At 37.9% G+C, this 26,486-nt stretch overlaps 1 protein-coding gene across 1 annotated transcript in view; it reads left to right on the forward strand.

The window, feature by feature from the left end:
- Positions 1-26,486, forward strand: part of hob (hobbit) — a 460,559-nt gene that overhangs the window by 112,185 nt on the left and 321,888 nt on the right. The window contains exons 9-10 of the mRNA XM_067142110.2: positions 2,043-2,253; positions 18,945-19,233. Of these exons, the coding sequence (XP_066998211.2) occupies positions 2,043-2,253; positions 18,945-19,233 (500 nt within the window). The remainder of the gene's footprint in view (positions 1-2,042; positions 2,254-18,944; positions 19,234-26,486) is intronic.

The following is a 26,486-nucleotide window of genomic DNA, read 5'->3' on the forward strand; positions in this document are numbered from 1 at the left end:
CTCAGAGAAATTACACAAATAATCCAAAACATTTGGCAAACCGAAAAGCTCCCGGATGACTGGAAGATTGCTCTAATCCATCCATTACATAAAAAAGGCAGCAAGTTAGACGTAAACAATTACAGAGGAATCTCTCTTGTATCAGTCACATACAAAATACTATCAGCCTGTCTCTTGCATAGAACACAACAACAATTAGAACCCAAATTATCAGAATTTCAAGCAGGATTCAGACCAAACAGGTCATGCCCAGAACAAATTTTCAACCTCAAAACCATACTTAAACTACGAGCCCTCAGACAAAAGCCTACAGTATGCACATTTGTAGATTTCAAAAAGGCATATGATTCGATAGACAGACCCTCACTATTCCAAATTCTAGAAGAGAGAGGACTAGATCCCAAAACCCTAGAACTCAAAAGACAAACACTAACGGGCACAAAATCTAAAGTGAAATTTATAGGAGAAATTTCAGAACCCTTCGACATTCAAACAGGTGTGAGACAAGGTGATGGACTCTCTCCTATTCTGTTCAACGTCGTCCTAGACAAGGTTATGGAAGAATGGGAGAAGGAACTCAAGAAACGTGAATCTTGGAAACCGATTCGATTGGGCTTTCCCAAAAACCACCTCTACGTATCATACCTTGCATTTCGGACGATCTGGCGATTTTAACAGAGGATGAGGAGACTGCCATCAAGCAGCTTGAGATACTTAAGGAATCTGCAGAAAAAGTGGGACTACAGATTTCATTTGAGAAAACTAAATTCTTCTGTTCAAAGACAGATATCACGAGCCTGAGAACAAAATACGGTAAAATCGACCGGGTCTCGTACTGTAAATACCTCGGAGAATTCATCGAACCGACAGGCCTTGAGAAGATCTCACAGCAAAACCGTCTCCAAAAAGTCAAGAAGGCATTAGGTTTAGTTCAAGACATACAAAAATTCGGCATTACAACACAGTCATAAAACCAACAGTCCTTTACGCAAGTGAAACATTGTCACTTAACAGTAAACAAGAATTAGAAGAAATAAAAAAGCAAGAGAGAAAGATCATCAGGAAAATCCTAGGAGCAAGATATACCCAAGTTGGTTACAGGCTACAATCAATCAAAACAACAGAAAAAGTTTCAAACATTGAAATTGACATTAAGAAAAGACGAATGAAATTCTTTGGACACCTCACAAGATTACCAGAAAATCGACTGTCAAAAAGAATATTAAATTATGTTAGCTCACTTAAGAATTCAACACCTTGGCTGGACGAACTTCGAAAGGACCTCAAAAACGCAAACATATGTGCAACAGACATTTTAGAAAGAGACACCTTCAGACACAAAGTCAACAAGTGGGAAGTTACATCAGAGCAACCAAAGCAAAAACAGTGCAGACCGAAATGGTCGGAAGAACGTAAACAAGCCTTCTCAGAGAGAATGAAAGCCTATTGGAAGAACAAGAAGAACCCAAAGAAAGCTTGATTGAGTTGTTTGCTTAACGTCTTCCATTATTGGGAGAATACGCTAATAATAATAATAATAATAATAATAATAATAATAATAATAATAATAATAATAATAATAATACCACCAATGATAACAATAACAACAATAATAATAATAATAATAATAATAATAATAATAATAATAATAATAATAATAATAATATAAAGATTTGAAACATGCCAAATACATTCTTGTACAGGTGGTAGTCAAATGTACCATTAATATGTAATATTCTATTCTATATCAGAATGTGTGTATGTGTTTATATCTTTTTTCCATAATAGATTCCATACTCTGTGACAAAAAATACTCCCAGATTCATTGCCCCCATTCTGGACTTCACTTCCCAAGTACTTGAATTTCTCCACAACTTACATAATCTGTGTTCTATTTCCATAGCTAATTTTCCTTCTCTCTTTCCTTTCCTCTTTGCCATTATATCTCTTTCTCCCCATTTTTCATTCTTCCCATTTTAGACATTAGACCATTGTTAACCTAAAAGCAATGCCTGTATAATTTTTTGTTTCCATCTTCCCAGGATCTGCCCTACATTGTGAGTGATGTTGAGACTAATAGTGAGGATTGTGGTGAATCCTGGTGGGAAGAATTAATGTGCAGTTGTCAGGTGAAAGGATGTGTGGAGCTGTGTCATGTCTCAGCTTTAATACGTCTACCCAAGGAACCACAGTGTGCATTAATGCACTTCAAACATGCCAAATATATTCTTGATCAGAGTTCCTGTATAAGAGGTAATCATATGTACACTTACAAGATATTAAATTTCCTTAGTAAAGTAAATATGTACACTTGCCAACACAGGAAGTGAGTGCCCCCTGGAAGGTATGTTTGCCCGCTACACATACGGGTGGGAGGATAGGACATGTAATTTGGCCTTGCTGAGTTATGTTCTTTTTTATTGTCCTTTTATGGCCATAGACAGTAGAGGATGTAAGATGTTTGTGCAAATTTTTGATTGGGTAGTGATGTGTTCAGTGATGAAATGATAAGTCAAAGCTGAACAGTTGATTTGATGTTTCACTCTAATAATAATTTTCTATTGTATAATGAAAAACTCAGTGTTGGATGACATTTAATTTCAGATACTTTATTGAAGTCTTACTTATTAAATTTTATCAACCAAAATAATTTCTGCATAAAAAGTTCCCAGGCAAAGCCGCAGGGTTATAAATCACTCATTAGGCCAGTCCTGGGATATGGAGCAGCCGTATGGGATCCATACCAAAGAGGACTCATTAGGAACTTGAGATGGTACAGCGAAATGCTGGAAGATTCGTGCTTAATGATTTCAATCCTAGAAGTAATGTGGCAAGTATGTGTTACCGAAGTAACATTTAGTATCCTTCTCTATTTATGATTTTGATCTGGCAAAAGTCGTTGAAATCTGTGTCACTTGGTGTTAATTTTCTACTCGTTTCCTCCTACTATTTTCTACGTGACTGGAGGCCATATTCCTGTTTTATTATATCTGCTTCCCCTAAAACGCCCGTTCTTATTTTTTTAAAAGAGGACTGCATGTTGTGTTTCTGCTATTCAGTGTGAGTCAGCACCGAACATGTTTCTGTCTTGTGCTGCCTTCTACGGAGGTCAGCATGACTTCTTGGCCCTGTCTCTCCTTGTCGAATTTAGAGCTTGTTTGTATTATTACGCATCTTTCTTCTTGGTCTGGCCAGAGGCAGCCAGGATTTGCTTGTCTGCCACGATGGCGGAAGGAGTGTGTTTCACCGAAGCTCTGGGCTAGCTTTCAGGCTAGTCATGGATTATGGCTAAACATCCTTGTGTGAGGATGATTTTCTTCCATCATTTCAAGCCTTAGTGAAATTTCTACTACTCCGATTTTATTTTGGTCTTTGGAGTGGCCCCTTTGAAATTCATCAGTTCCTTTGAACTTAATTGTAAACTGTTTAAAAAAAGAAAATTGGTCTCTTCGTGTTTCACTAGAGAAAATGGGTTTCTCATTGATGTATTACTGAAACTGCTTACTCCCATGATTTGGTTATTATTAAATATAACAATTTAATGTTTTAGGGAGTAACGTAGTTGTACTGTAATGACCCTAAAGAAATACGTTAATTGGATTTTTTAACGCCCGCATGAGTTTCCACAAGGGTTACGTTACTCGGATTCGACCCCTTTCGTGCTGCAATTAATTTTTGGGTTATCCTTACACTTATTTAATCTTATTATCTGAAGTTTTCATTACTCTAGATTCTCTTTTGTTCATACTTAAATTCTATTATTGTGGGATTGGCTTGGATTGGTTCCTTCTAGCTGTTTTTGCCTGCATCGGTTGCCATGGTAATGTTTACTGATTTTGTGGGTTGTTGATTATTGAATTACCTTAAGAGATGAAAATAATTTCCCTGGCAAGGATTTGGAATCTTGCACAATAATTCACGTGTACATTTGTCCTTTTTGGAATTTTTTAAACCTTTTTCCCATTATCTCTGTTTATTTCCATCCTTTCTCTGATGTGTTCTTTAAGCCTCTTGAATCGTGATTTGATTTGATGCTTGTGGGAACTCACTGCACTAAACTTCATCCTAGGCAGGTGTATCTAATTTATTGAAGAGTAACCTTCTAAATTTTGTAAGTCAAAGGTTAAGAACGAGGATCACTAAAGGTATAGATGTGGGCTGTAGTTAAGCCCTGTTACATAAGGACAGATCATCCGTATAAAGTAAAAGGTAGATGACAGAAAAGTATGGTAAATATTCGTTTGTAAATCGGGGAATTGATGACTGGAATGCATTGCCTGCAGCTGTCTTGGAGCCTTTTCCCAAAAATGTAAGATGCTTCAAGAATAGACTTCAGCATTATGTAAACTGTGTGTAATTTTCTATTTGATGGTGTCATATTTTAATGCACTGTAAATTGTAGTATTAAGGCATCTGAATTATTTAAGGTATGTGTGAATTTTTATATGAACGTGATTTATCTACAATGCTAAGATAGTAGTTAGTAATTGGACCGCTCAGTCTACTTTAAGTCATAGTGTAAAATTTTGAAATACTTCAGGTTCGTGTGAATTTGTATATGATGCTGCATTTAGAATGTTAAACTAATAGAATTTCTTGTAATATTTTCTTTCCAGGGATTTGCTTGTAATACTCGTTGTTGTTGTTGTTGTTGTTGTTGTTGTTGTTGTTGTTGGGTAATTATGTTTTAACTCTACTTTATTATCACACTGCTGTAAGTGATCATCGTCACCGGGATATTTCCCAATTGCGATGTATTTGTTAGTAATAATAATAATAATAATAATAATAATAATAATAATAATAATAATAATAATAATAATAATCTCTCTTAAAATGTTATGTTTCATTAATTGTTTTTACTATTTCATTTTTATTGTGTCTACATTATTTCACATCTGATTAAAGTAATCCAATACAGAAACAATAATATGCTAAAGAAATAGATACTAGAGGGCAAATAAGTTTTTTTAATTCCTTTAATTTCTCAATATAGTATTTATTTAAAATATAGAATATAATATATTTGGCCGGGCTGAGTGGCTCAGATGGTTGAGGCGTTGTCGTTCCGACCCCAACTTGGCAGGTGCGATCCTGGCTCTGTCTGGTGGTATTTGAAGGTGCTCAATTACATTAGCCTCATGTCAGTATATTTACTGGCATGTAAAAATCTCTTGTGGGACAAAATTCCGGCACCTCGGCATCTCTGAAAATCGTCAACAAGTAGTAATAGTTAGTGGATCATAAAAACCATAACATTGTATGTGTATGTTCAGTCTTCAGCCCTAAGGCTGATTCGATCCTCAACAGCTCCATCATCAGCTGTCATAGATGGCCTAGGCATCGCTGAAGAGGCCTACTAGGGAAATGAGGAGTGAGGTAGTTTCCCGTTATTTTCTTCACCGAGCCAGAAGTTGCTATTACATATCAGTCTGCCAAGCCCACTGAAATGCATGCACCAACTGACCCTATGAGCGATATTTTCACACCATTCATAACGGACTGGCTGCAGAAGGAATGGCATTACTAGCATCGCTCATACCTCAGTCACTTTCATATTGTCAAAGCCAAGGTAAGACTGAGACAGGTCAATGAAAGTAACAAAATTTTTGTAGCCCATACCAGAAGACATAGTGCACTGTAAATACTAGGTCCTGCCAGCAAAGGCGAACAATAACATTATTAGAATATATTTATTGTCTACAGGATAACCCAATTACAGATGATACAATAGAAAATTAAATAGCTAATTGCAATAAGAAAAAATTTGCAGATAAATACAAATTTTCACATACGTACAAATATAAATCTTCACAGATTTTCAGCAGATTTGATTCATACTACACACTATTGACATAATAATTTACACATAATTAGCACGTTCCCCACCCTGAGAAGGGCTTTCCATATTACAATGGAAGGGTGATGAAAAATGTCAAGTGACCCTTCCAGCTCTTTTATGGTCCTAAGTGGTAGCATGAACCAAGAATTTTGGTGTGCAACCATCCGTACATTTGGGAATGTGGAATGTAAATTTCTGCCTTGTTCCCCTGCTTGGAGCATGAAGCGGAACAAACCCCAGTATAGCCGGACAGTCTACTTTAATTACTAATTAATTACTAACATTGCAGTTGCTCATTTTGGATATAATGCCAATGTATTCATTCCAACAATTTTTGTGAATTCTTCATACCTGCTTGAAGAGAGTGGCATGCCCATGTATCCAAAACTAATCCACTTCATGAACTTTACCTGAGCTCTCTCTCGACTCAGTAAATGTGACCTTTTGATACATTAGACACACCACACAACCATACTCGAAAGAGGGTCTCAGCAGAGAACAAAACAGTGTTTTGGCACATGCATTGTTACTGAAATCTTTACAATTTCTTTTGATAAACCCAATTATTCTGGAAGTTTTTTATCATACAGTCAAACCTGCCCTGACAGACACGCTTATTATGTGGACACCCCCCCTATATGGACATTTTTCCTCGGAACAGATTTTATTTTATATAGGACACATGTTAAATTAGCCTCATTTAACCGTTTCGTTGCTGAATTCTCGGACAGGCTGGTGCGACCCCAGTGCTGGATTATTTCAGCCAACCATCTCATTCATATATTTTCACCAATTTGAACATAAAATACAAGCACTAACTACAGAATAATATCACTGTACAACAAAATAAAAAAGTTGAATGTTTCCTTCACTTCGTGAGTCAATTCTTACTAATTTAGGGTTGAGAAAAATGAATATCACAAAGAATTTTTTTTATTAGCTCTTGTTTCTGTGATATTCAATACCTGTAAGTATTTTATTTTAATGGATCAAGAGAAAATAATACATTTTAATTACATATGCCAATAACATTGAAAGTCTACTTGAAACTTTTAGAATGACAGTAACATTCTAAGAGTTGTAAACTGATGGAAGAATACCTAGCAAGTGGCTGGATCTGAAGAGAAGCATGTGGTGGCTTTGTGAGATCGTTGTCTTTTTGCGTGCCTCTTATAAGTGAGTTCCGGAGCATCCCTACACAGAAACCAGCAGTAATTCACAAGCATAGCTTCATTCCAGCGGCTTTGATATCTTTATTCCATTACAGAAATATCCTGATGGAACTTTTCTCCCTGTTCATCACTGACAGCTCTACAACTAAGAGGGAAATAGTCTAGGTGGGAGTGGAGAAAATGGATTTTAAGAGACATGTTGCATCCAAGTTGATGGTATTTTTGCAGAAGCACTGTCACCGAGTGCAGTTGTCATCTCTTGTGTTGCCTAAAATTCCATGAATAACGCCTGTGAAGGCTTCCCAAGCTTCCTTTTCTTTCCCCTCCAAAACTTGTTCAAACGCAGGATCCTTTATAAGTTGACGAATTTGTGACCCAACAAAAATACCTTCCTTAACTTTCTTGGTTCAAACCTTCGACAACATTTTTCACCAAACTGAGCTTTATATGTAGGGGTGGAAGAAAAACATCTTTTGGGTCCACTAGAGGTTCAGCAACAACATTTTTCTTGCTTGTGTTAAGATTTCTTGTAGGCCAGTCTGCTTTAATATAATGTGATTTTCTATCCCTGTCCCACATACGTAAAAAGCAGCAGTATTTAGTGTACCCCAGTTGCATTCCTAAGAGTTCAGCTATGACTTTTAGATCGCCATAGATTTTTCACTTGTGTTCAGTGTATTTGATTGCGCTGAGGAGGGCTGTCATGTTTGCATAAGTCTCCTTCATGTGAACTGCATGACCAACAGGAATAGATGGAAGGTGGTTGCCGTTGTGAAATAATACAGCTTTCAAACTAAGCTTAGATGCATCTGTGAATAGCCTCCATTCAGTTGGATCATGGTTCAAATTCAAACTTGTCATCAGAACATTAACGTTGCAGCAAAAAACAAGATTGTTCTTCTTCTGGAAAAAAGGAAGCAGTTCCCTCTAACGTTGTCTGTACTGTGAGACCCTGACATCATGTTGGAGAAGATTCCTTTGCTGTAGTCTTGACCCTAGAAGTTCTGCCCGTATCCTGTGTTAAGTAAAGGTTTCGAATGAGATCACTCAATTCCGCTTGACTCAGTCTGTGCGGTTTATCACCTACCTCAAAATCAGGGTCATGGGATGACTAAAAGGTTTGTTGGGTTCTTCTACTTTTACACTGTCTTCATTTTCTGTTTCCATTTCATAATTTTGAGGTGGAGTAGAAACGGGTGAACTATCTGAATGTGCAATAGGTCGAATAGCAGACCGAAGATTTGGATATTCAATGGTTCCTCTTTTCTTCATTGACAATCCTGATTTAATTGGTGGAGTCAAGCAGAATTAATAGCAGTCATCTGTATGGTTTGTACGCTCCCGCCAAACCATAGGCACGGCAAAACCCATAGATCGTATTTTATTTTTCATCCATTCTCGTAGTTGCAACATATATGTGGAGCCCATGACTTATCCTGGTCCCCTACCTTGATACCAAAATACAGTGGAACCTCGAATCTCCGTTTTTGTAGGGACCATGAATAAAAAACGTACAACACGGGAAAACGGAAAATCCAGGAACGAATAAACCATCAACAATTCGGCTAAACATCAAAAAAGTGAAATGTGTATACTTATAATCTTACAAACATCCCTGAACCAAACCAAACTACAGCCCCAATGGGCCTTCCGCCTACTGAGCGACCGCTACTTTGGTACAAAGGCCTGCAGATTACGAGGTGACGCATGGTCAGTATGACTAATCCTCTAGGCCGTTATTCCTGGCTCTCTAGACCGGGATCACCTTCTCACCATTTAATAGCTCCTCAATTAAAGGTAATCGTAGAATGAGTGAACCTGGAACCAGCCTCATATCCAGGAAAAATGCCTGACCTGGCCGAGAATCGAACCCGGGCCCTCTGGGTGAGAGGCAGGCAAGTTAGACCACAGGGCCGGCTTCAAACATTAATTACTGGTACGCGACTTGAAAATCTTGAAATTTGACATTCAGTTTTACCGGGGAAAATTCGTCAGTTTCCTCTGAAAACTTATTTCAAGTTCAGCAACTTTGATCAGCCAAACTCTCCGAAAAATCTAATACCCGTAACACCAAGCCAAACAACAATCGACCACAAGTAGTTTTTAATTATCTAATCTAATAAAATAAAGCACATTAGATACAAAAGCGCCCAGCATAATGGCAAAATCCCTTTTTTTAATCTTCCATTGTAGTATAAGCGAACCTTTTCTTGATACCAGTTTTTAGGGGGGGGGGTGAGGAGTAAGGAGGGAGCTCTCCCCGTTCCGGTTATACTGCCGACTGAATGGAAATGAAATCTGAATTGAATCAGTAATATGATCGATCAAAATGAATTTTCTAAACTTTTATTATCTTAAGCCAACAACTGTGTCACACACACATTATATAACATTTCTCGATGCAAATCTTGTTCCTAGCATGAATTCTATAGTTTGGCTTTGCTGTGTAAACAACATTAGTACTAGTATGTAAAGTGTACGGCGATGCATAACCGATTCATAGTTTGTGTTATATTTTGGTCAACCGTATACTGTTCGTAGTCAGTTTATGGAAATCTTGTACCATGTAAATTAGGCATACATCGATTTTTAAAGGTTATGTTGAACTCGAGAATATGGTTTCGAACAAGACCTTTCAAATGTAAGTATCGATCCTCAAATTCTCGAATGCATTATATTCAATTCTGCCCGTCACTAATCACAATCAAATTGGAAAGAGAAAAAATATCATTAACACTTCCAAAATTACAGTTATTTTGAGCTCAGCTGGAAAGCGCGCTCGCTGTACAAGTCGGTACGAGTGCAAAATTATACAAAGTTTTTAAATGTAACCTGCGCAAATAAAACGACTGCAGTTTTTATAACATTTTAACACAAAAATGTGAAATTCCCAGTCTTATAATAGGACCAAAACAGTAATGGGCAATCCCACGGCTTTATGTATGTAAGGTACAACATATGTTCTGGTCTCAATAACATAATCGTATACGATAATATTAATCATCATCATCATCATCATCATCATCATTTTTTCGCTCCAGCAAGCCGGGTGCGGTTGTGTACGAGCCTCCTCTAGCTTGTTCTATCCATCTACAGATGCTGCTCATATATGCGACACCAGTTCACATCTCTAATTTCAAGGTCCTTCATTATCTGTTTTTCCCAAGCATTACGAGGGCTTCCTCTTTGTCTCTTCCCAGGAACATTGCGGTCAAAGTATGTTCGAGGAGTCCTGTGAGGGTTCATTCTTTTCATGTGACCATACCATTGCAATCTCTTCACTTCTAGAGTCTCCAGCAAGCTTTCCAATCCAAGCTGTTGTCGGATATCCACATTCCTTATTTTATCCATTTTTGTTTTTTTGTAGACAAGAACGGAGAAACTTCATTTCTGTTGCCTGAAGACAACTCTTTGTTGGTCCAATAAGTGCTGCTGCTTCCAGGCCATACTTCAGTATAGGTACTAGATATATTTTGTACAAGCTGATCTTGGAAACTAACGGAAATGATTCATCCCAAAGTATTTGACGTACAGCGTGCTAGAATTTGGAAGCTTTCTGTATTATGTTACTAATCTCTTGATGTAAATACTGGAAGTTGTCTACAATATCCATCTCCTCATCTCCAATTCTTAGATGAACAGTTGGAGAATTTTTACTCATCACCAAGCCAACTGTCTTAGTTTTGCTGATTTTGAGACCTAAGGTTGTAAAAGCTTCATGCGTTCTGCTTCTGTCTCACCCCATACCATTACATCATCAGCAAAAACCAGGGCATTAGTTGTTGGATCCTTTTGCTTTTAAAACTTCATCCATTATGATTATGAAGAGAAGTGGTGAAAGACAACTTCCTTGCTGGACTCTACTCTTTCTTTCAAACCAACCTGACCTTCCATCCTGGACCTGGACACAACACTTGGTTTCATCATATAATCGTTGTACTCGTGCTATGATGTAATTGGGCACTTTCTTATGTCTCAAACATTCCCATATATGCCTGCGTGGTACATGGTCACATGCTTTCTCGATGTCCAAAAAACCTATTATAAGTGTTTTACCTTTCTCCCAGTACTTCTCATAGAGCATTCTGGTGGCAAAAATGAGGTCTATAGTTGATCTATGAGGTCTAAATCCATGTTGTTCCCCCTCAAGTGTAGCTTCAACATATTTTCTAATCCTGCTCTCAAGGATGGATTCGTAGATTTTGAGGCCATGTGACAGCAGAGTTATACCTTTGTAGTTGGTACATTTCTTTCTATCACCTTTCTTCAACAATGGGATGATGACTCCTTGCTTCCAGTCATTGGGTATTACATTCTCTTTCCAGATTCTATTTAGTACCCTGTACATCCACTGTTGTCCTACCTGAAATATTTGTTCCGAATGAGTAAATTTATAATACCAATATAAATGGTCCGTTATTGGACATTATAAATTTTCCAGCTAACTCATTCTTGGTTGCCAGCGTTTCGCCCCCGTGTGCTAGGCTGGGCTCATCAGTTGGTACCTAGTACACCTACCAAGATGCCAGCCAGTGCATACCATGGAGGCCACTGTGTAGGGTAATTGTAGCCACCGGCAGTGGCAATGCACCACGAGAGACTTTGTCTCATTGTCAAAAATTGATGCCTGCTTGGCCATCAGATGATATAGACGTTGATTCCCATGGGGAAACTGAAATATTTGTTCCGAATGAGTAAATTTATTATACCAATATAAATGGTCCGTTATTGGAGTCAGTTTTTGCAGAAGTGAGCATTGCGGTATATGAGTGATTCAAATGTGCTCGAGTAAAGAAACTGTGTGTGAGTGGGTCAATGTTACAAGAAGCAGTACAAGCAATGGCAGATAATCTAAAAGTTGAGAATTCTGTAGCTAGCAGTGGGTGGCTAGATTGTTTTAGGCCACGGCCGCTTCCTTTCCACTCCTAGCCCTTTTCTGTCCCATCGTCGCCATAAGACCTATCTGTGTCGGTGCGATGTAAAGCCACTAGCAAAAAGAAAAGAAAAGAAGTTAACTTTGCCGAATGAAAGTTGCAAGGGGGGGAAAATTTCAAAAGAAAGAATCGTTATCATGTTTCGTTCTCACACACTTGGTGAAAAGGAAATTCTTCTAAATTGATAAATCCTTGAGACCCAGGTGCTTTAAAAACATGGACATAAATATTCTTGGTGTTGAAGGGCATGCAAATAAAAAGGCATGGATGCCAGCAATATTCAAGAATTGGCTCCTAGCTTTGAATTCCAAGATGAAGGCCAGGAAACGTAACGTGATCTTGATGCTAGATAATACTGCATGTCATCCAGAAATACGACTTTCATATGTAAAACTCTTGTTCCTTCGACCCAATACCGCTTCTCATCTTCAGCCATTGGATCATAGAAGCTTTCAAGCATTCAAATTAGGCTATCACAAGAGGGTTTTACGCTCTTTAGTGGCACATATGGATGAAGCAGACATAGCTTTCGAATTGAGGAAGAAGATCAATGTTCCTAATGCAGTTTCTTGAACAAAAGCAGCCTGGAATGAAGTCTGCAAAACCACAATCAGGAAATGCTTTGCAAAATGCAGCATCACTATTTCTACGGCTGAAGAACAAACAAGAGGTAGAGGTTCCAAATGAATATGATGAACTTCAGACTTTAGATACGATAGCTGGATTGACATACGTATTTGACGCCAGAGAAGAGAATATTCCTTGCCGTGACAATCTTGAGAGTGGCTGGCGGACGCGACTTCAAGATGCATTTAAAGTAGGCTTCCTATGTTATCAAGTTATACAGTAATTGTGTGTTGCATTTATTGTAAGGTATGTTTGTTTGTACCTCGACTTATCATTCATTATCTTCTCATGATAGAGAGTTTTTAATTCTTTTAACCTAAATATTCAGCTTTAATTTAATTCATTGCACTTCGTAAGTGTTTCTGGCTATACCCAGCAGCATTCACTAGTTGTATAAAACTTATTTTCATTTTACAGGTCCTGAATCAGGACCAGAATGTGATGATTATTGTTAGGCGGACGAAAAAAGTAGTAGTTCTGTAAGTGAAGCATGGATTAAATATACTTAAATAGATGAAGAATTTGTATGTCACACTGGACCATTGGTTTGGCAATAAGAGTGGAACAATTTAACAGACTCTATTCCCTTTTCAGGAATATTGCAGTTAAGAAAGTATTTACCCAGACAAAGCTTAATGATTACTTCACGAAGTGTTTTTTTTTTTTTTTCTTACAATTGGCTTTACGATGCATCGACACAGTTAGGTCTTATGGCGACGATGGGATAGGAAAGGGCTAGGAGTGGGAAGGAAGCAGTCGTGGCATTAATTAAGTTACAGCCCCAGCATTTGCCTGGTGTGGAAATGGGAAACCACGGAAGAGCATCTTCACGGAAAAGCCGATGTGGGGTTTGAACCCACTATCTCCCGAATGCAAGCTCACAGCTGCACGACGCCAACCAAACGGCCACTTGCTCGGTGCGGTATTGTTCGTAAAGTATGTAAAATAACTTGTAATATCTCTGACAGAAGTATTTAAACAAACTTTCAGAATAATCAAAACAAAGATATAAATGCTTATATTTAAGGTGGATGTTCTTTGCCGTTAAAATGTTTTATTATTTTTTACAAATTTCTTTAATCGGGCACCTGTCATAACGGACCTTTTTCTTTGTAACCGACGCTGTCCACGAAGAGAGGTTCGACTGTATCATCAATGTATTTTTCAAAGGATAAGCCATTCCTGTTACTCAGAATTACACCCAGGTCATTAAACTCCTCAGTATGATTTAAACATTATCCACTGATTTTATATATTATGTAAAAGACAGTTGTTAATTTCCGAGTAAAGGACATGACACCACATTTAACTTTATTTACTCTGAGGGACCATTTATCACACCACTTGCATATTTGCTTCAGATCCTCTTGTAGATAGGTGCCATCACTGGCTTCTTCTGTGACTGTGTATAGTTTTAAGTTGTCAACGTACAAGAGACATTCGCTGTTCTGAATGACTGAAGTAATGTCAGTTAGAAACAAAGCAAATAGAAGAGACCCTAACAGTGATCACTCTTGAGACGCCAGATGAAGGTTGGTAGGGGTTAGAGATCAACCCCTCGATTTGACAAAACATGACATGACTGCCTCGGTCGAACTATAGTCTGATGCACCTTATGGGATTCTAACTTTAATACATATTTGTTTGTTTAATCATAGGCCATGGCTTGTTTATGTAAATAACTTCTCTCTCCTTATCACTGTCACTTGAACTTCTTCAGTAGTCTTTGATGATCTAACCCAAGATCATTTGGCTGCCCCAGCACTTGTGGCCATTAAAGTGCTGTGCTGTAGCCCCATGCGAGAGGGACAGTGTGGGAAGTAAGAAACATGGTGGAGGGTGAGTTGTGATGGAAGCAGTGTCAGTTGCTGGTGAGCACTAGAGTGTGTACAATAGAATGAAACAGTGTAAATGATAACTCCATTAAAAATTACAGCAGGAAAGTTGTTTTATTTGGCATTTTAACCCAATGGCTGCCAAGATCCGATGTAAGCCAATGCTCTTTGAATCATAAAACTGCCGCGATCTGATGAGGTCCGATGCTGTGAAGGCCGGTTTTCAAATACCGTTGGTTCAGGTTTAACCCAACAGATGACTCGCATGTGCATGTTGGCTGATTCATGGTATCTCTAACTACAACTAAATTCCATTTTCTCTCTGACAAAGAGAATATAACATTCTTATTTTTTATTTCTTTGAGAGGTTGGCACGCACTGGCCATGTCATGTGCGCCATGAACTTTGTGCGGCAAGTTTGTTTGATGGGAGGTATTGCTTTTATCATGTTTTTGCGTATTATCCTGCAAATTTATGTAGGGTAAGATGGCAAAATATTATTCAGAACACTTGTGTTAAAAATACGTTCAGGCTATGTTGTTAGGAAGTGACAGTGATATATCTTCTAGTGATGAAAACAGTAAGGGATAGTAACTGTTCATGTGACAGATATTAGGCCCATTGGTGTTATCCCTCCTCAGATTACTACAACAACAACAACAACAACAACAACTACTACTACTACTACTACTACTACTACTACTACTACCACCACCACCACCACCACCACCACCACCACTATTTCTACTAATACTGTTGAAAGTGAAGATGACAGTGACGTTAATGTTAACTAGCGAAATGCAAGGCACCATGACGACTAACCTAACCCCTTTTTTCAATTTCTAAAACTAAAATCATTAGGACATTTTTAAACATAGAGATTTAAAACTTTTAACATTAAAAGACAACAAAGTTTAGTGATTCTATCAGTGACATTAACATCATGTGAAATAATTATTCCTATGCCAAAAACTAATTCAAATTTGAAAAATTGGTTATAGAAAGTGGAAATTAATAATTCATTATTCTTTTTTACATAAAGAAGACGTAAGCGTCAACAAAGTAAATCACAGGACATATACATGGATATATCATGAATCATAAAAATTAAAAAAAATCATCTATATAGCTTCAAAACTGAGGAGAGTACAAAACTTTTAGGAAGACCTTACGTTTTACCTTAATTTAGTTTGGCAGTTTTAGCAGTACTACAGCATTTTAGCTTGGCAGGGAAAGGGTTGATGTAGAGTGCCATTTGTGCTGCACTGTAGTGAAAATAAACAGTTTGTTTGCGCAGAACTGTAAATCAAATTAAAGTCTCATTTCACTTCTGCTTACAAAAACACCTGACATATTTTTTTATTTAACCAGTTTGGTTATACAACTGTGACAATAAAGTTTGGTGAATGAAGTCAGAACAGTTGATCCGGCAACACTGGCGACACACAACGCTGCTCCTGCTCCCAACTTTGTTCAGTTGAACATCATGTGTGTGCCACGTAAGACCTGTTTGACACAGTGCGTGTTTAGTGCGTTGGTTCTGAACTGCGAACAGGAACATGAATGACTAAAAGGTCAATGTACAATACTGTTTTAAGATTGGCAAGACACCGAAAGAAACGCATGCGATGCTGGTACTTGTTTATGAAGATCAAGCACTGTCCTTGAAGTGTGTGTAGGAGTGGTTCACCCGTTTTTGAGGAGGCTGGGAAAGTGTTTCTGACAATCCCCGTAGCGGAAGACCGGCGACCACTGTCAGTGACGAAAACAATGAGAAGGTGTGGACATGAATCATGCATGACCGGCGATTGACTGTGCGCATGATAGCGGATGAACTGCAGATTAACTGTGAATTCGTGTGACAAATCGTTACCCAGAAGTTAGGGAAGAGGAAAACGTGTTCTTGTCTTGTGCCACATCACTTGACTATCAGAAGCAGGCATGTTTAGAGGCTTCACAGAATTTTGTCCAAACAGCAGATGTGACACCATATTTCTTGAACTGTATTGTCACTGAGGATGAAACCTGGTGTCTCAGGTATGACCCTGAAATGAAACAACAAAGCATGGAATGGCGTTCTCCGGGATCCCCTCGTCGGAAACAGGTCAGAGCCGAAAAGTCACACATCAAAACGATGTTCATCACCTTTTTTGATAGTCAAGGCATTATCCACAAGGAATTTCTACCTGAGGGAACAACGTTGAATGCTGCAAGGTACATTGAAATTTTGAACCGTTTCATGAAACGTCTACGCAGGGTACGATCCCAGTATGCACAACAAGGTTCATGGTTTTTTGTCCATACAACGCTCACCCACACACAGCCAATATCGTCAAACAGTTCATGGCAAAAAAGGGGGTGGTGCAACTTGAACATCCCCCATACTTGCCAGATCTCAATCCTCCAGACTTCTTCCTATTCCCACGACTCAAACTCGCTTTGAAAGGAGAGAGATTTGACGATATTCCTGACATTCAAGGCTTTTGAACACCATCCTTCTTGCAAAGTTTCCAGGACATGTATTGCCAAACTCAGCAGTGCATAGTTATGGGAGGGGATTATATCAAAGGACAGTAAGGTCACTGTTGTGCATTGTTCCTCTATGTTGATAGTACAGGACTATTCACCAAACTTTGTCACAGGTTGTATTTGGTAAAATACATTTGATGGCATGAATTTGTAAAACAGCTTCCAATTTTACTTTTGACGTAGAGGATAGCTGGGTTGTGCAATAGGCTATATATTATTTTATTAGTTTGCGGTGGCGTTCCAAAGGAGGGCCAAAACAGGATACACAAAATTTCTCCATTTTTCTGATTCTAAAACCTATATATAATTAAAATGGCATAAAATATAATTTTGGAACTTTTATGTCTTTTGGAATTTTACCATACAAGGAGTAATAATGGAGGCATTTGCAATTATAACTTATTTTACAAACTTCCAGATATCTTTGCAAATATTGCTTTTATGAAAACACTGTAAATAAAAACATTTGTAGAAAATTAAATTTCCAATCTTTAATGTTTGGTACAATTTTTAGATGGAGATATTTGTGAATTTAAATTTCTGTTGGTAAGTCCATCAATGATTATCACTGACGAGGAAATATTGTTCAGTCATCATTGAAATGAACTAACTGGTGGTTGAGGGTGATTGTTGTCATAGTTGCTTTTACAAGCTCCAAAATTACATGGTTGCTGCTATTGATAGGGAAGATAATGAAGAGGACTCACGAAAGGGGAAGAAATACATAAATAAGCAATTAGTCGAAGAATAATGGAAAAGGGAATCGTAAGGGGGAGGGGCAAATCCTTGGCCTCAGTTGCTCTAATATTGTGGAATCGGAAGAAACTAAATGTGATGGCCTACAGAGTCCTAGCCGGGCTGAGTGGCTCAGACGGTTAAGGCGCTGGCCTTCTGACCCCAACTTGGCAGGTTCGATCCTGGCTCAGTCCGGTGGTATTTGAAGGTGCTCAAATACGTCAGCCTCGAGTCGGTAGATTTACTGGCACGTAAAAGAACTCCTGCTTGACAAAATTCCGGCACCTCGGCGTCTCCGAAATCCGTAAAAGAGTAGTTAGTGGGACTAAAGCAAATGACATTATACAGTCCTAAATTCCCAAAAATGATGAACTATAACATAAGCAACAGTTTTCACTACAGTTGTGACAACAAATCCATCAGCATTTGGTATCCAGTACTAAATAAGCCAAATGAAGTGTTTTAAGAGCTGTAAAATAGTCATTGTTTTTCTTCTTTTGTAACTATCTTTAAGTAAAATTTCCATTTGAAACTACAGATTCTGTCCCACATAGCACAAGTTTCTTTTTTTTTTTTTTTCATATAAAGAGGCTATACAAATCTCTCATGGTGATTTATATATACCATGAAGGCCAGATCTACAACCCAGTGAATGTTAAAAAAGTGCAGCTTTGGAAAACCCTTCATGTCTATGGAAAGAGCTACTTCTTTCATGATAGTGATAAGTGTCACCTTTGTTAACTGAAACATCTCTTTTCACAATAAAAAGGAATATCATTGTACTCTGCTTCAAAATCTGTTAATAATCCTTTAAAATGCTGATGATTTCTTCCATGCTTGTTATTAAGGGTTCAAGTTTGATGACCACACTCACGACTGACTTAAATTTGAACAGTTATGATTTCAGCATATGAAGGATCTTTGCTGACACATTTGGTGTTAATCTGACAAAATTTATTTAAACTCAAGAGTAGGTCACCCAGCAGAGTTACAATTCCTCTGTCATCTGGTAAACAGAATGTCAAAATTGTTACACAAGCTGCCTAAATGATATCAAATGAAAATTTCTGTAACTGAGGCATACAGTTATTATTTATTGATGTTCACTTTGATTATGAATGCTTGTAATCTTCGTGCTAACATTTTTTTGTATATATTATTTGTACTGTTGGCTTGTTTGGAGTGACTTTTTACTGGAGAATTCTTCTTCATAAATGCAGTCATTTTCAGTTCTCCTTAAAGAAAATAAACCATACCTGTTTCTTTTCAGGCAATTATAACTACTCGTGGCGGATTGCAAGGTGGCTTCTGGGATGTCCCTATTGGACCATGGAATTATTAATTGAATCTTTATGGTGTCGTCTTGGAGAGATGCCTCTTGATTCCGATGCTGGTCTTCTGAAGAAATACCATACATGGGGAACTCCCATGTTTTTAGGTCTTATAGTTGTTAATTTGCAAAATATTGGCTCAGACAAATGTCAGTTAAGTTCTATGTTGGATACTCTGCGAATGGAATGGAGTCCACCTTTGGCAGAGTTCATTATTCAAGCTGTCAAGTAAGTTGTAACCAACTGTCCTTGAAAGTATATTTATTTCTTTTTTTCCTGCATCTTCAAATTAATTCAGGAGAATTTTAGAATGTTTAGTAGTTATGTTAATCTTGTCCTGGCATTTTCAAGAAATGTTCTCTCGTTGAGATGGCAACCTTTAAATATTTTCCGTCATTGGATTAATATAACCTTCAATTTTTTCAGTCTATCAAAACGAATGCATGATTAATATTAGATAATATCTACATTTTAGTTAATAACAGAATGACATGTTTCATTCCGGAAAAACATCATCAGATTCTGTCTCAAATTATTTATATATAACTACGATTTATTCATCCTATATATATAGGAAAAAGCCTTTTTAACCCAAATGCCAAGGGACCGGAAGATCAGGAGTTCGTATAAAATAATTTGTGTTAATTTAGTAGCCATATTTTACAGGTAGAATATCAATCACTTCTTTATAGAGTACTGGTACATAGTACAGACAGTACAAGTGACTGTTCGGTACTTACAGTAATTTTCTAGAGAAAAATTCAGGTAAGTTTCGCTGTCGCTTATGTGAATGAAAGTGCCTGGTTATTTCATGACCAGCTGTTTCCATAGTTTCCCTAAACTTGCCAGTGACTTCATATATTACAGCAAGATGTTAAAAAATGTTCAAAGCTGTTAATATTTTTATATTCTGCTTTTTGTCACACAGATAGGTCATATCCCTTTCAGACCGTGTACGCACAATTGTGCGGGTTCGTATATTATTTTTTTTTGCTATTTGCATAACTTCGCACTGACACAGATAGGCCTTAAGGCGACGATGGGATAGGAAAGGCCTAGGAGTTGGAAGAAAGCGGCCATGGCCTTAATTATGGTACAGCCCCGGCATTTGCCTGGTGTGAAAATGGGAAACCACGGAAAACCATCTTCAAGGCTGCCGACAGTGGGACTCGAACCCCCTATCTCCCGATTACTGGATACTGGCCGCACCTTAAGCAACTGCAGCTATCGAGCTCGGTCGTATATTATTTATCCCTGACCGTATTTGATGTTTTTTCGGTACTAGACCGGACTGCAGTGATTGTGCGGGATGCGTGGCGTGTATTTCAATTGTTTTTAGTATGCGCTTGACCGCCAGGGCGAAGGAAGATGAGTTTAAAAAGCACAGTTGATCGGCGAGATGGCGAGAAGCAGTAATGCCAAAAGTAAGTATTTATTTATTGCGTTTATATTAATCTAGATGCTTTACTGAATACCGGAATATATTCAATGAAGTGTGTACATTGGTTAGTGAACGTAAATTTTGAAGATACATCATCGAATGCGATACAACGAGGTTTTGAATTTTGATACGCACAATTGTGTGGGTCCCTTTTTTCGGATGTTAGTTTTTATTTTGTAAAATAAGCTATCAATATGTGTATTGAGGAGCATTTTAGTCAGTTTTTGACATACAAACAAAAATTCACGCCTCCAGTTTTCTTTCACGTCTGAAAGGGTTATGGCAGCGATGGGATAGGAAAGGGATAGGAGTGGGAAGGAAGCAACCATAGCCATAATTAAGGTTAATTAATTAAGTTTGCATTAACAAAAACGGTGTGCACATGGAAAACCAATGAAACCATCTTCAGGGCTGCCGACAGTGGGGTTCAAACCCACTGTTTCCTGAATGCAAGTTGTTACCTACATGACCCAAACCGCACAGTCACTTGCTCACTGTTAATATTTCCTGGTGGTTAGGAGGAATTGCACCGTAGTCCTTATTGTCCTCTTCCTACAACCGTTCGTGCATATCAGATGTACCTGCTTGTCGGCCTACATCACTTTCTGTGGGAGCATATACGGCAACGTCGTAGTCTGCATTAACAAATTCCTCAAAACTAAGACCATGGTTCACATCGACTTGTGGAATATCCCATTCTGCAGGTTAAGTGGTACCAGTGTCACCATCTAACTCCTGGACGTGAGTAGTGTCACTATGTCTCCAGACTCTGTCAAAACAATTCTGTATGTTCTGTGATGACATAGGTTCACAGGTTGTGGCTACTGCTTTAACTGCATCACACACACATTCCAACTTCGGGCTGCCGTATTACTCTCAACAGCACGCTTGCAATAAGTTCCCTTCATGAGAGCAATAATGCCTTGATCCATGGGCTGAAGGAGAGGCTTGTTGCATTTGGTAGGTTAAATAAACCTTTGTGTTGGTTAAGTTCTGATCATGTATGTTGCAGGCTGTACACCTATCAAATATCTGCAAGACATTTATATTCTGAGCAGCCACAGTAGAAGTCTGCTATAGCGAGTACAGCATTTAACAAGAACCCTGTTATAACATCAGACTTTTTAATGTCCCTTCAAAATCACTGTATTAAACTGTGTATTATCTTTCATTTACATCAAGAGCCTTATCATGGACGCATCCGTTATTACGAGTGAATTTACCAATATTTATGCACCCAGCCATTATATTGTATGCGATCGATCATCTTCGGTATCGTTTCCTCGCTATGTCCACTAGCAAGCTCTCTCGTCGACATTAGAAGGCGATCATAGTCTATTAGCTTCATCTCCGTATTGATTGCTACTATAACATAAAGATAATTGAGAAGTCTCCACATTATCAATACATTAATTTATTTACTTAAAGTAGTAAATTCAGTCAGTACCAGTTTCGATCCCTATGGGATCATCCTCAGCTGACACACAAAGAAATAGTTACAAAAACATCACATTATTAGAAGGCGATGTCGGAGTCGATTAATAAGACCCGTCGACTGCTCTTCCGTAAAGAAAAATGGAAATTAAAGAGGAGACCATGTTATCATAATAAGTGCATAAATAACATGTCCGAGAGCATTTGTTAACTCGTTAAAAATAAAGGCTGAAGTAAATGATCGCTTAATTTTAAAGTACTGCACTTAAGTATGAATGGTATACACCTCAGGATATTTAAATCTAAGAATTTCATTTTTGTCCGTATTGAACTGAGAATGGAAGATAGGAAACTTAAAAGGGTCCACCTTTTCATTACAAATAAATGTTATAGTTTATTTACAACATGTATTTACACTTGGAACTAGTTTCGACGCTGTTTGGCGTCGTCTTCAGCCAAAATGTGGGAAATAGGCTAGCATGTAGACATTTATATTACAAGGTGTTAAATTAGTGTGATTAAATGAGAGAACATGAAGACGCGAAGTACAATGTCAGTTTCAAAGTGGTCATGAAGGGTGAGTCAAAATTGTATGAACATGAGATAACATAATCACTTAAACAATAAAACATATAAACATATAAACTGTAACAAAACCATGCGAAAGTACGAGATGATTGGCATTGGAGATTCAAATTATTTCAGACACTCTTCCATTGAATGTTGCCTGCCGCGAGTGTAGTACAAAACGTAGGTTATGGCAGAGTGAATAATTGATTTCAGAGGTTAGTTTATATTTTCTCGCATCGGATTAGATTTCGGAAAGCCTATTATCATGTAAATTTATAGCAAGAAGGTTATCACTTTTCTACTGACGCTTGATGTCTGTTTTTATGGTACATACACGGTTAAGTTAACTGGCGCTGTTTGAATAGGAAAGCTGAAGCGTTCGCCACAAGATGCGACCTTCGGTATAGTTTTCTCGCTTTGTGCACTTGCGACCTCTCTCATCAACATTCAAAGGCGATATTAGAGTCGATTAGTAATACCTGTCAACTGCCGTACCGTAAAGAAAATCAGAAATGAAAGAGGACAACATGTTTTCGTAATAAATACGTAAATAATGTGGTCGATACCAGTTGTTAACTTGTTAGAAATAAAGGCTAAGTAAACGATCGCTTAATTTTAATACTCTACACTGAAATTAAGTAAGAATGCGATACACCTCAAGGTATAGCAGAGCGCATCACTGATTTCGGAGGCTGGATTGTATTTTCTCGCGTCTGTTTAAATTTTCTTCTGGCGCTTGATATGTTTTTTCATGGTACATACGCGGTGTACATAGGTTAGCTGACGCTGTTTGAACAAGAAAGCTGAAGCGTTTGCCACAAAATGCGACCTTTGGTATAGTTTTCTAGCTGTGTGCACTTGCGAGCTCTCTTGTCAACATTCGAAGGCGACGTCGGAGTCAATTAGTAATACCTGTCGAGTGCTGTTCTGTAAAGAAAGAAAGAAAGAAAGAAAGAAAGAAAGAAAGAAAGAAAGAAAGGAAAGAAAGAACATGTTTTCGTAAGAAATACGTAAATAACGTGGCCGATAGCTGTTGTTAACTCATTAGAAATAAAGGCTGAAGCAAACGATTGCTTAATTTTAAGGTTATATGCTGAAATTAAGTAAAAATGTGATTCATCTCGAGATATGACAAAGTACATCACTGATTTCAGAGGATAGTTTATATTTTCTTGTGTCTAGATAAATTCTGGAATATTCCCATGTAAATTCATAGCAAGGTGGTCATAATTTCTCTATGTGCGCTTGAAATGTTTTCATGATGCATATACGGTTAGGTTAGGTGACGCTGTTTGAAGGAGAAAACTGAAACGTTTGACACAGAGGCCTCTGGAATGATGCTGTAATTTTTTCAGAATGAAATTTAACATACTTTCACGTAGTATTGGATTTCAAAAAAATAACAAACGAGTAAGCCATAGTGTGGATATCATCCGCGTAAACGCAAGATTTGAACAAACTGATTGCCGTTTCATACCATTTTTAATGTATATGGTCCCCCCCCCCCCCCCCGACTTTTACGATAAATCGGATATAACGGCAATCCGTTATATAACAAATACATTTTTTGTGGTTATGAATTCTCGCTATAACGGACTTCCACTGTATTCGTTACAGAATACAATCCATATGACTGAAGTGGCTTAATTCTGACTGTTTCAAAAAACAATAATGACTGCGTTTTACTGGTTGCGTATGATAAACACCGACCTGTGTTTATCATTGAAGGTATATATCAATGTAAAAAATGTTTTACTATGTAGGATTAGAACTATCAACAATTTGTTGCGTTAATTGTTATGCTAGCATTTTGACCACATGCAGTATGCCACAGTTGTGAGCGAGACTTATATTAAGAATGCCTTAGAAATCATTGCTCCTCAATTTCACTCTTTCATACGTTGTCCACGTCACTGTATTCTACTTTAAAACGTTAATATTATGTTTTGATCTACCTGGTCACTTATCATTACATCCTAGCGTAGTTACATGTTAGACTGACATACAGTGTCATATTTTTCGAACAGTCTATAGTCAATATTAAATAGTCACATGGCAGGAATGATAATAGTGTTCAGAATAGTTTGCAGGATGTCCATACTGTGCATTAGTACTATACTGGATGCTAGCAGAGGAATATCGACCTCATGCACATTTGTTGAGATGCCGAACAAAATATTGGTAGATGCAGCTGATTCACCTGGTATATACCTAGGTGTCATCCTCCTTTCCCTTTATCCAGCTCCTGCTGGGTTGGGGCATTTACGTCACTTCTCCACTTCCACCATTCCTCCTCCAACAATTTGCCGAGACCAGGATTTTTCTTCTTACACTCCTTTTTATTGAATCGATTCAGCTTGTTCTATGTCCTCCCCTCGCTCTCTTTCTCTCGAACTCCATCTCCATCTCCATCATTTGTTTTGATATTCTTTTCTCCTCCATCCTCTTTACATGTCTGAACTATGTTAGTTTACTCTTATCAATTCTCTCCTTTAGGTTTTCCATTCCCGACCTTTTTTCTCACATCTTGGTTTCTCAGTCTGTCTCTCCTTGTCTTTCCTATCATACTTCTCAGGTATTTAATTTTGCTGGCGTGAATTCTACTCTCGTTCCTGCTTGTCATTGTCCAGGTCTCAGCCACATAAATCAGTATTGGTGCATAATATATTTTGTACACTATCTCTTTACATTTCCTTGGTACCTCTTTATTCCAGACAAGGTTTCATACACTCTGGTAGAGTGCATTGTCCTGTTACATCCTCTTGCCAATCTCCATGTCCAGCCTTATATTCTGCTTTAATTCACTCCCTAGGTATTTGAAACTGACAACAATGTCAAGGCTTTCGCCACCAATTTTCACAATGCCTTTCCCTTGTCTTTCGCTTCTTGGTATCACCATGGTCTTGCTTTTCTCTGCGCTGATTTTCATACCATACTTTTCATTTTTCTTGTTCAGTGCATCAAGTTCTTGTACTTCTTTGCTGTTCGTTCCCCAGACCACAATATCATCTGCAAATGGTAATAACATTCAAGTCCTTATCCCAGTATGCTTCCTTTCTCTCCTTTACAATTTTGTCCATAACCATTAGAAATAAGAGGTGACAGCACACTCCCCTGGCTTAATCCAATTTCATTTCTGAATCATTCTGTCTTTCCAACCTGAGTCTGTACGCTGCTGACGCAGGAGAACTTGGTCAACAGTTTAGATAGTGGAAGAGGACCTCAGTCCCAACAGCAGATAAAACTGTAGAAATTTCTCCTGTCAGCAAAGTCTGTACTTCATAGAAGCAGTTGTAAAAGGCATCTGTACTCCTGAGAAGCGGCCTAAACTTAGACCTGGCAGTAGGAATAAAATGCCTCTGGGAGTGGCAACCCCACCGTAATAATAGTGTAAGTATGAATATTGTATTACCTGGGTCTGTATTTTGTAAATGAGATAGAATCTGATGTTCTTCTTTCAGGAACAAAACATGTCATTGTGTTATTAATTAAATGGTCTCTTTTCCGGGTATTTTCTAGTATCTTCTAATCTTGCATTAGTTTGGACAGACCAGAATACTCAATGGTTATGTGTTAACTAAGTCGAAACTGAAGGCAAAATGTGTTCCATTTTAACAGATAATTGGATTCGGTTCAATAACATTGACAGTGGCTGCAGCAAACATGCATTTGGCATTAGTTAAGAATTAGTGCTCATACGTGCCAGCTTTGTGTTGGCACTGGCATATAAAAAAACTCCTGTGGGACAAAATTTCATTACCTTGGCATGTCCGAAAACCATAAAACCAATAACATTATTACTTTTCTAATCTTCATGATTTCATACAACATGCTTTTTCTTTTGTATGTTAAATAAGAAATGTACATTTAAGTGAAATTGAAAATAGAAGATAATTTGTTGCTGTCACTAATCCCTAACTAATTGCAAATTCATCTTTGCTGTTGTCAGGAATGGAATGACGTATGGCTTTTAGTGCCGAGAGTGTCTGAGGACAAGTTTGGCTCGTCAGATGCAGGTCTTTTGATTTGACGCCCG

Source organism: Anabrus simplex, chromosome 2, assembly GCF_040414725.1.
Source record: "Anabrus simplex isolate iqAnaSimp1 chromosome 2, ASM4041472v1, whole genome shotgun sequence".
Taxonomy (NCBI): Eukaryota; Metazoa; Arthropoda; class Insecta; order Orthoptera; family Tettigoniidae; genus Anabrus; species Anabrus simplex.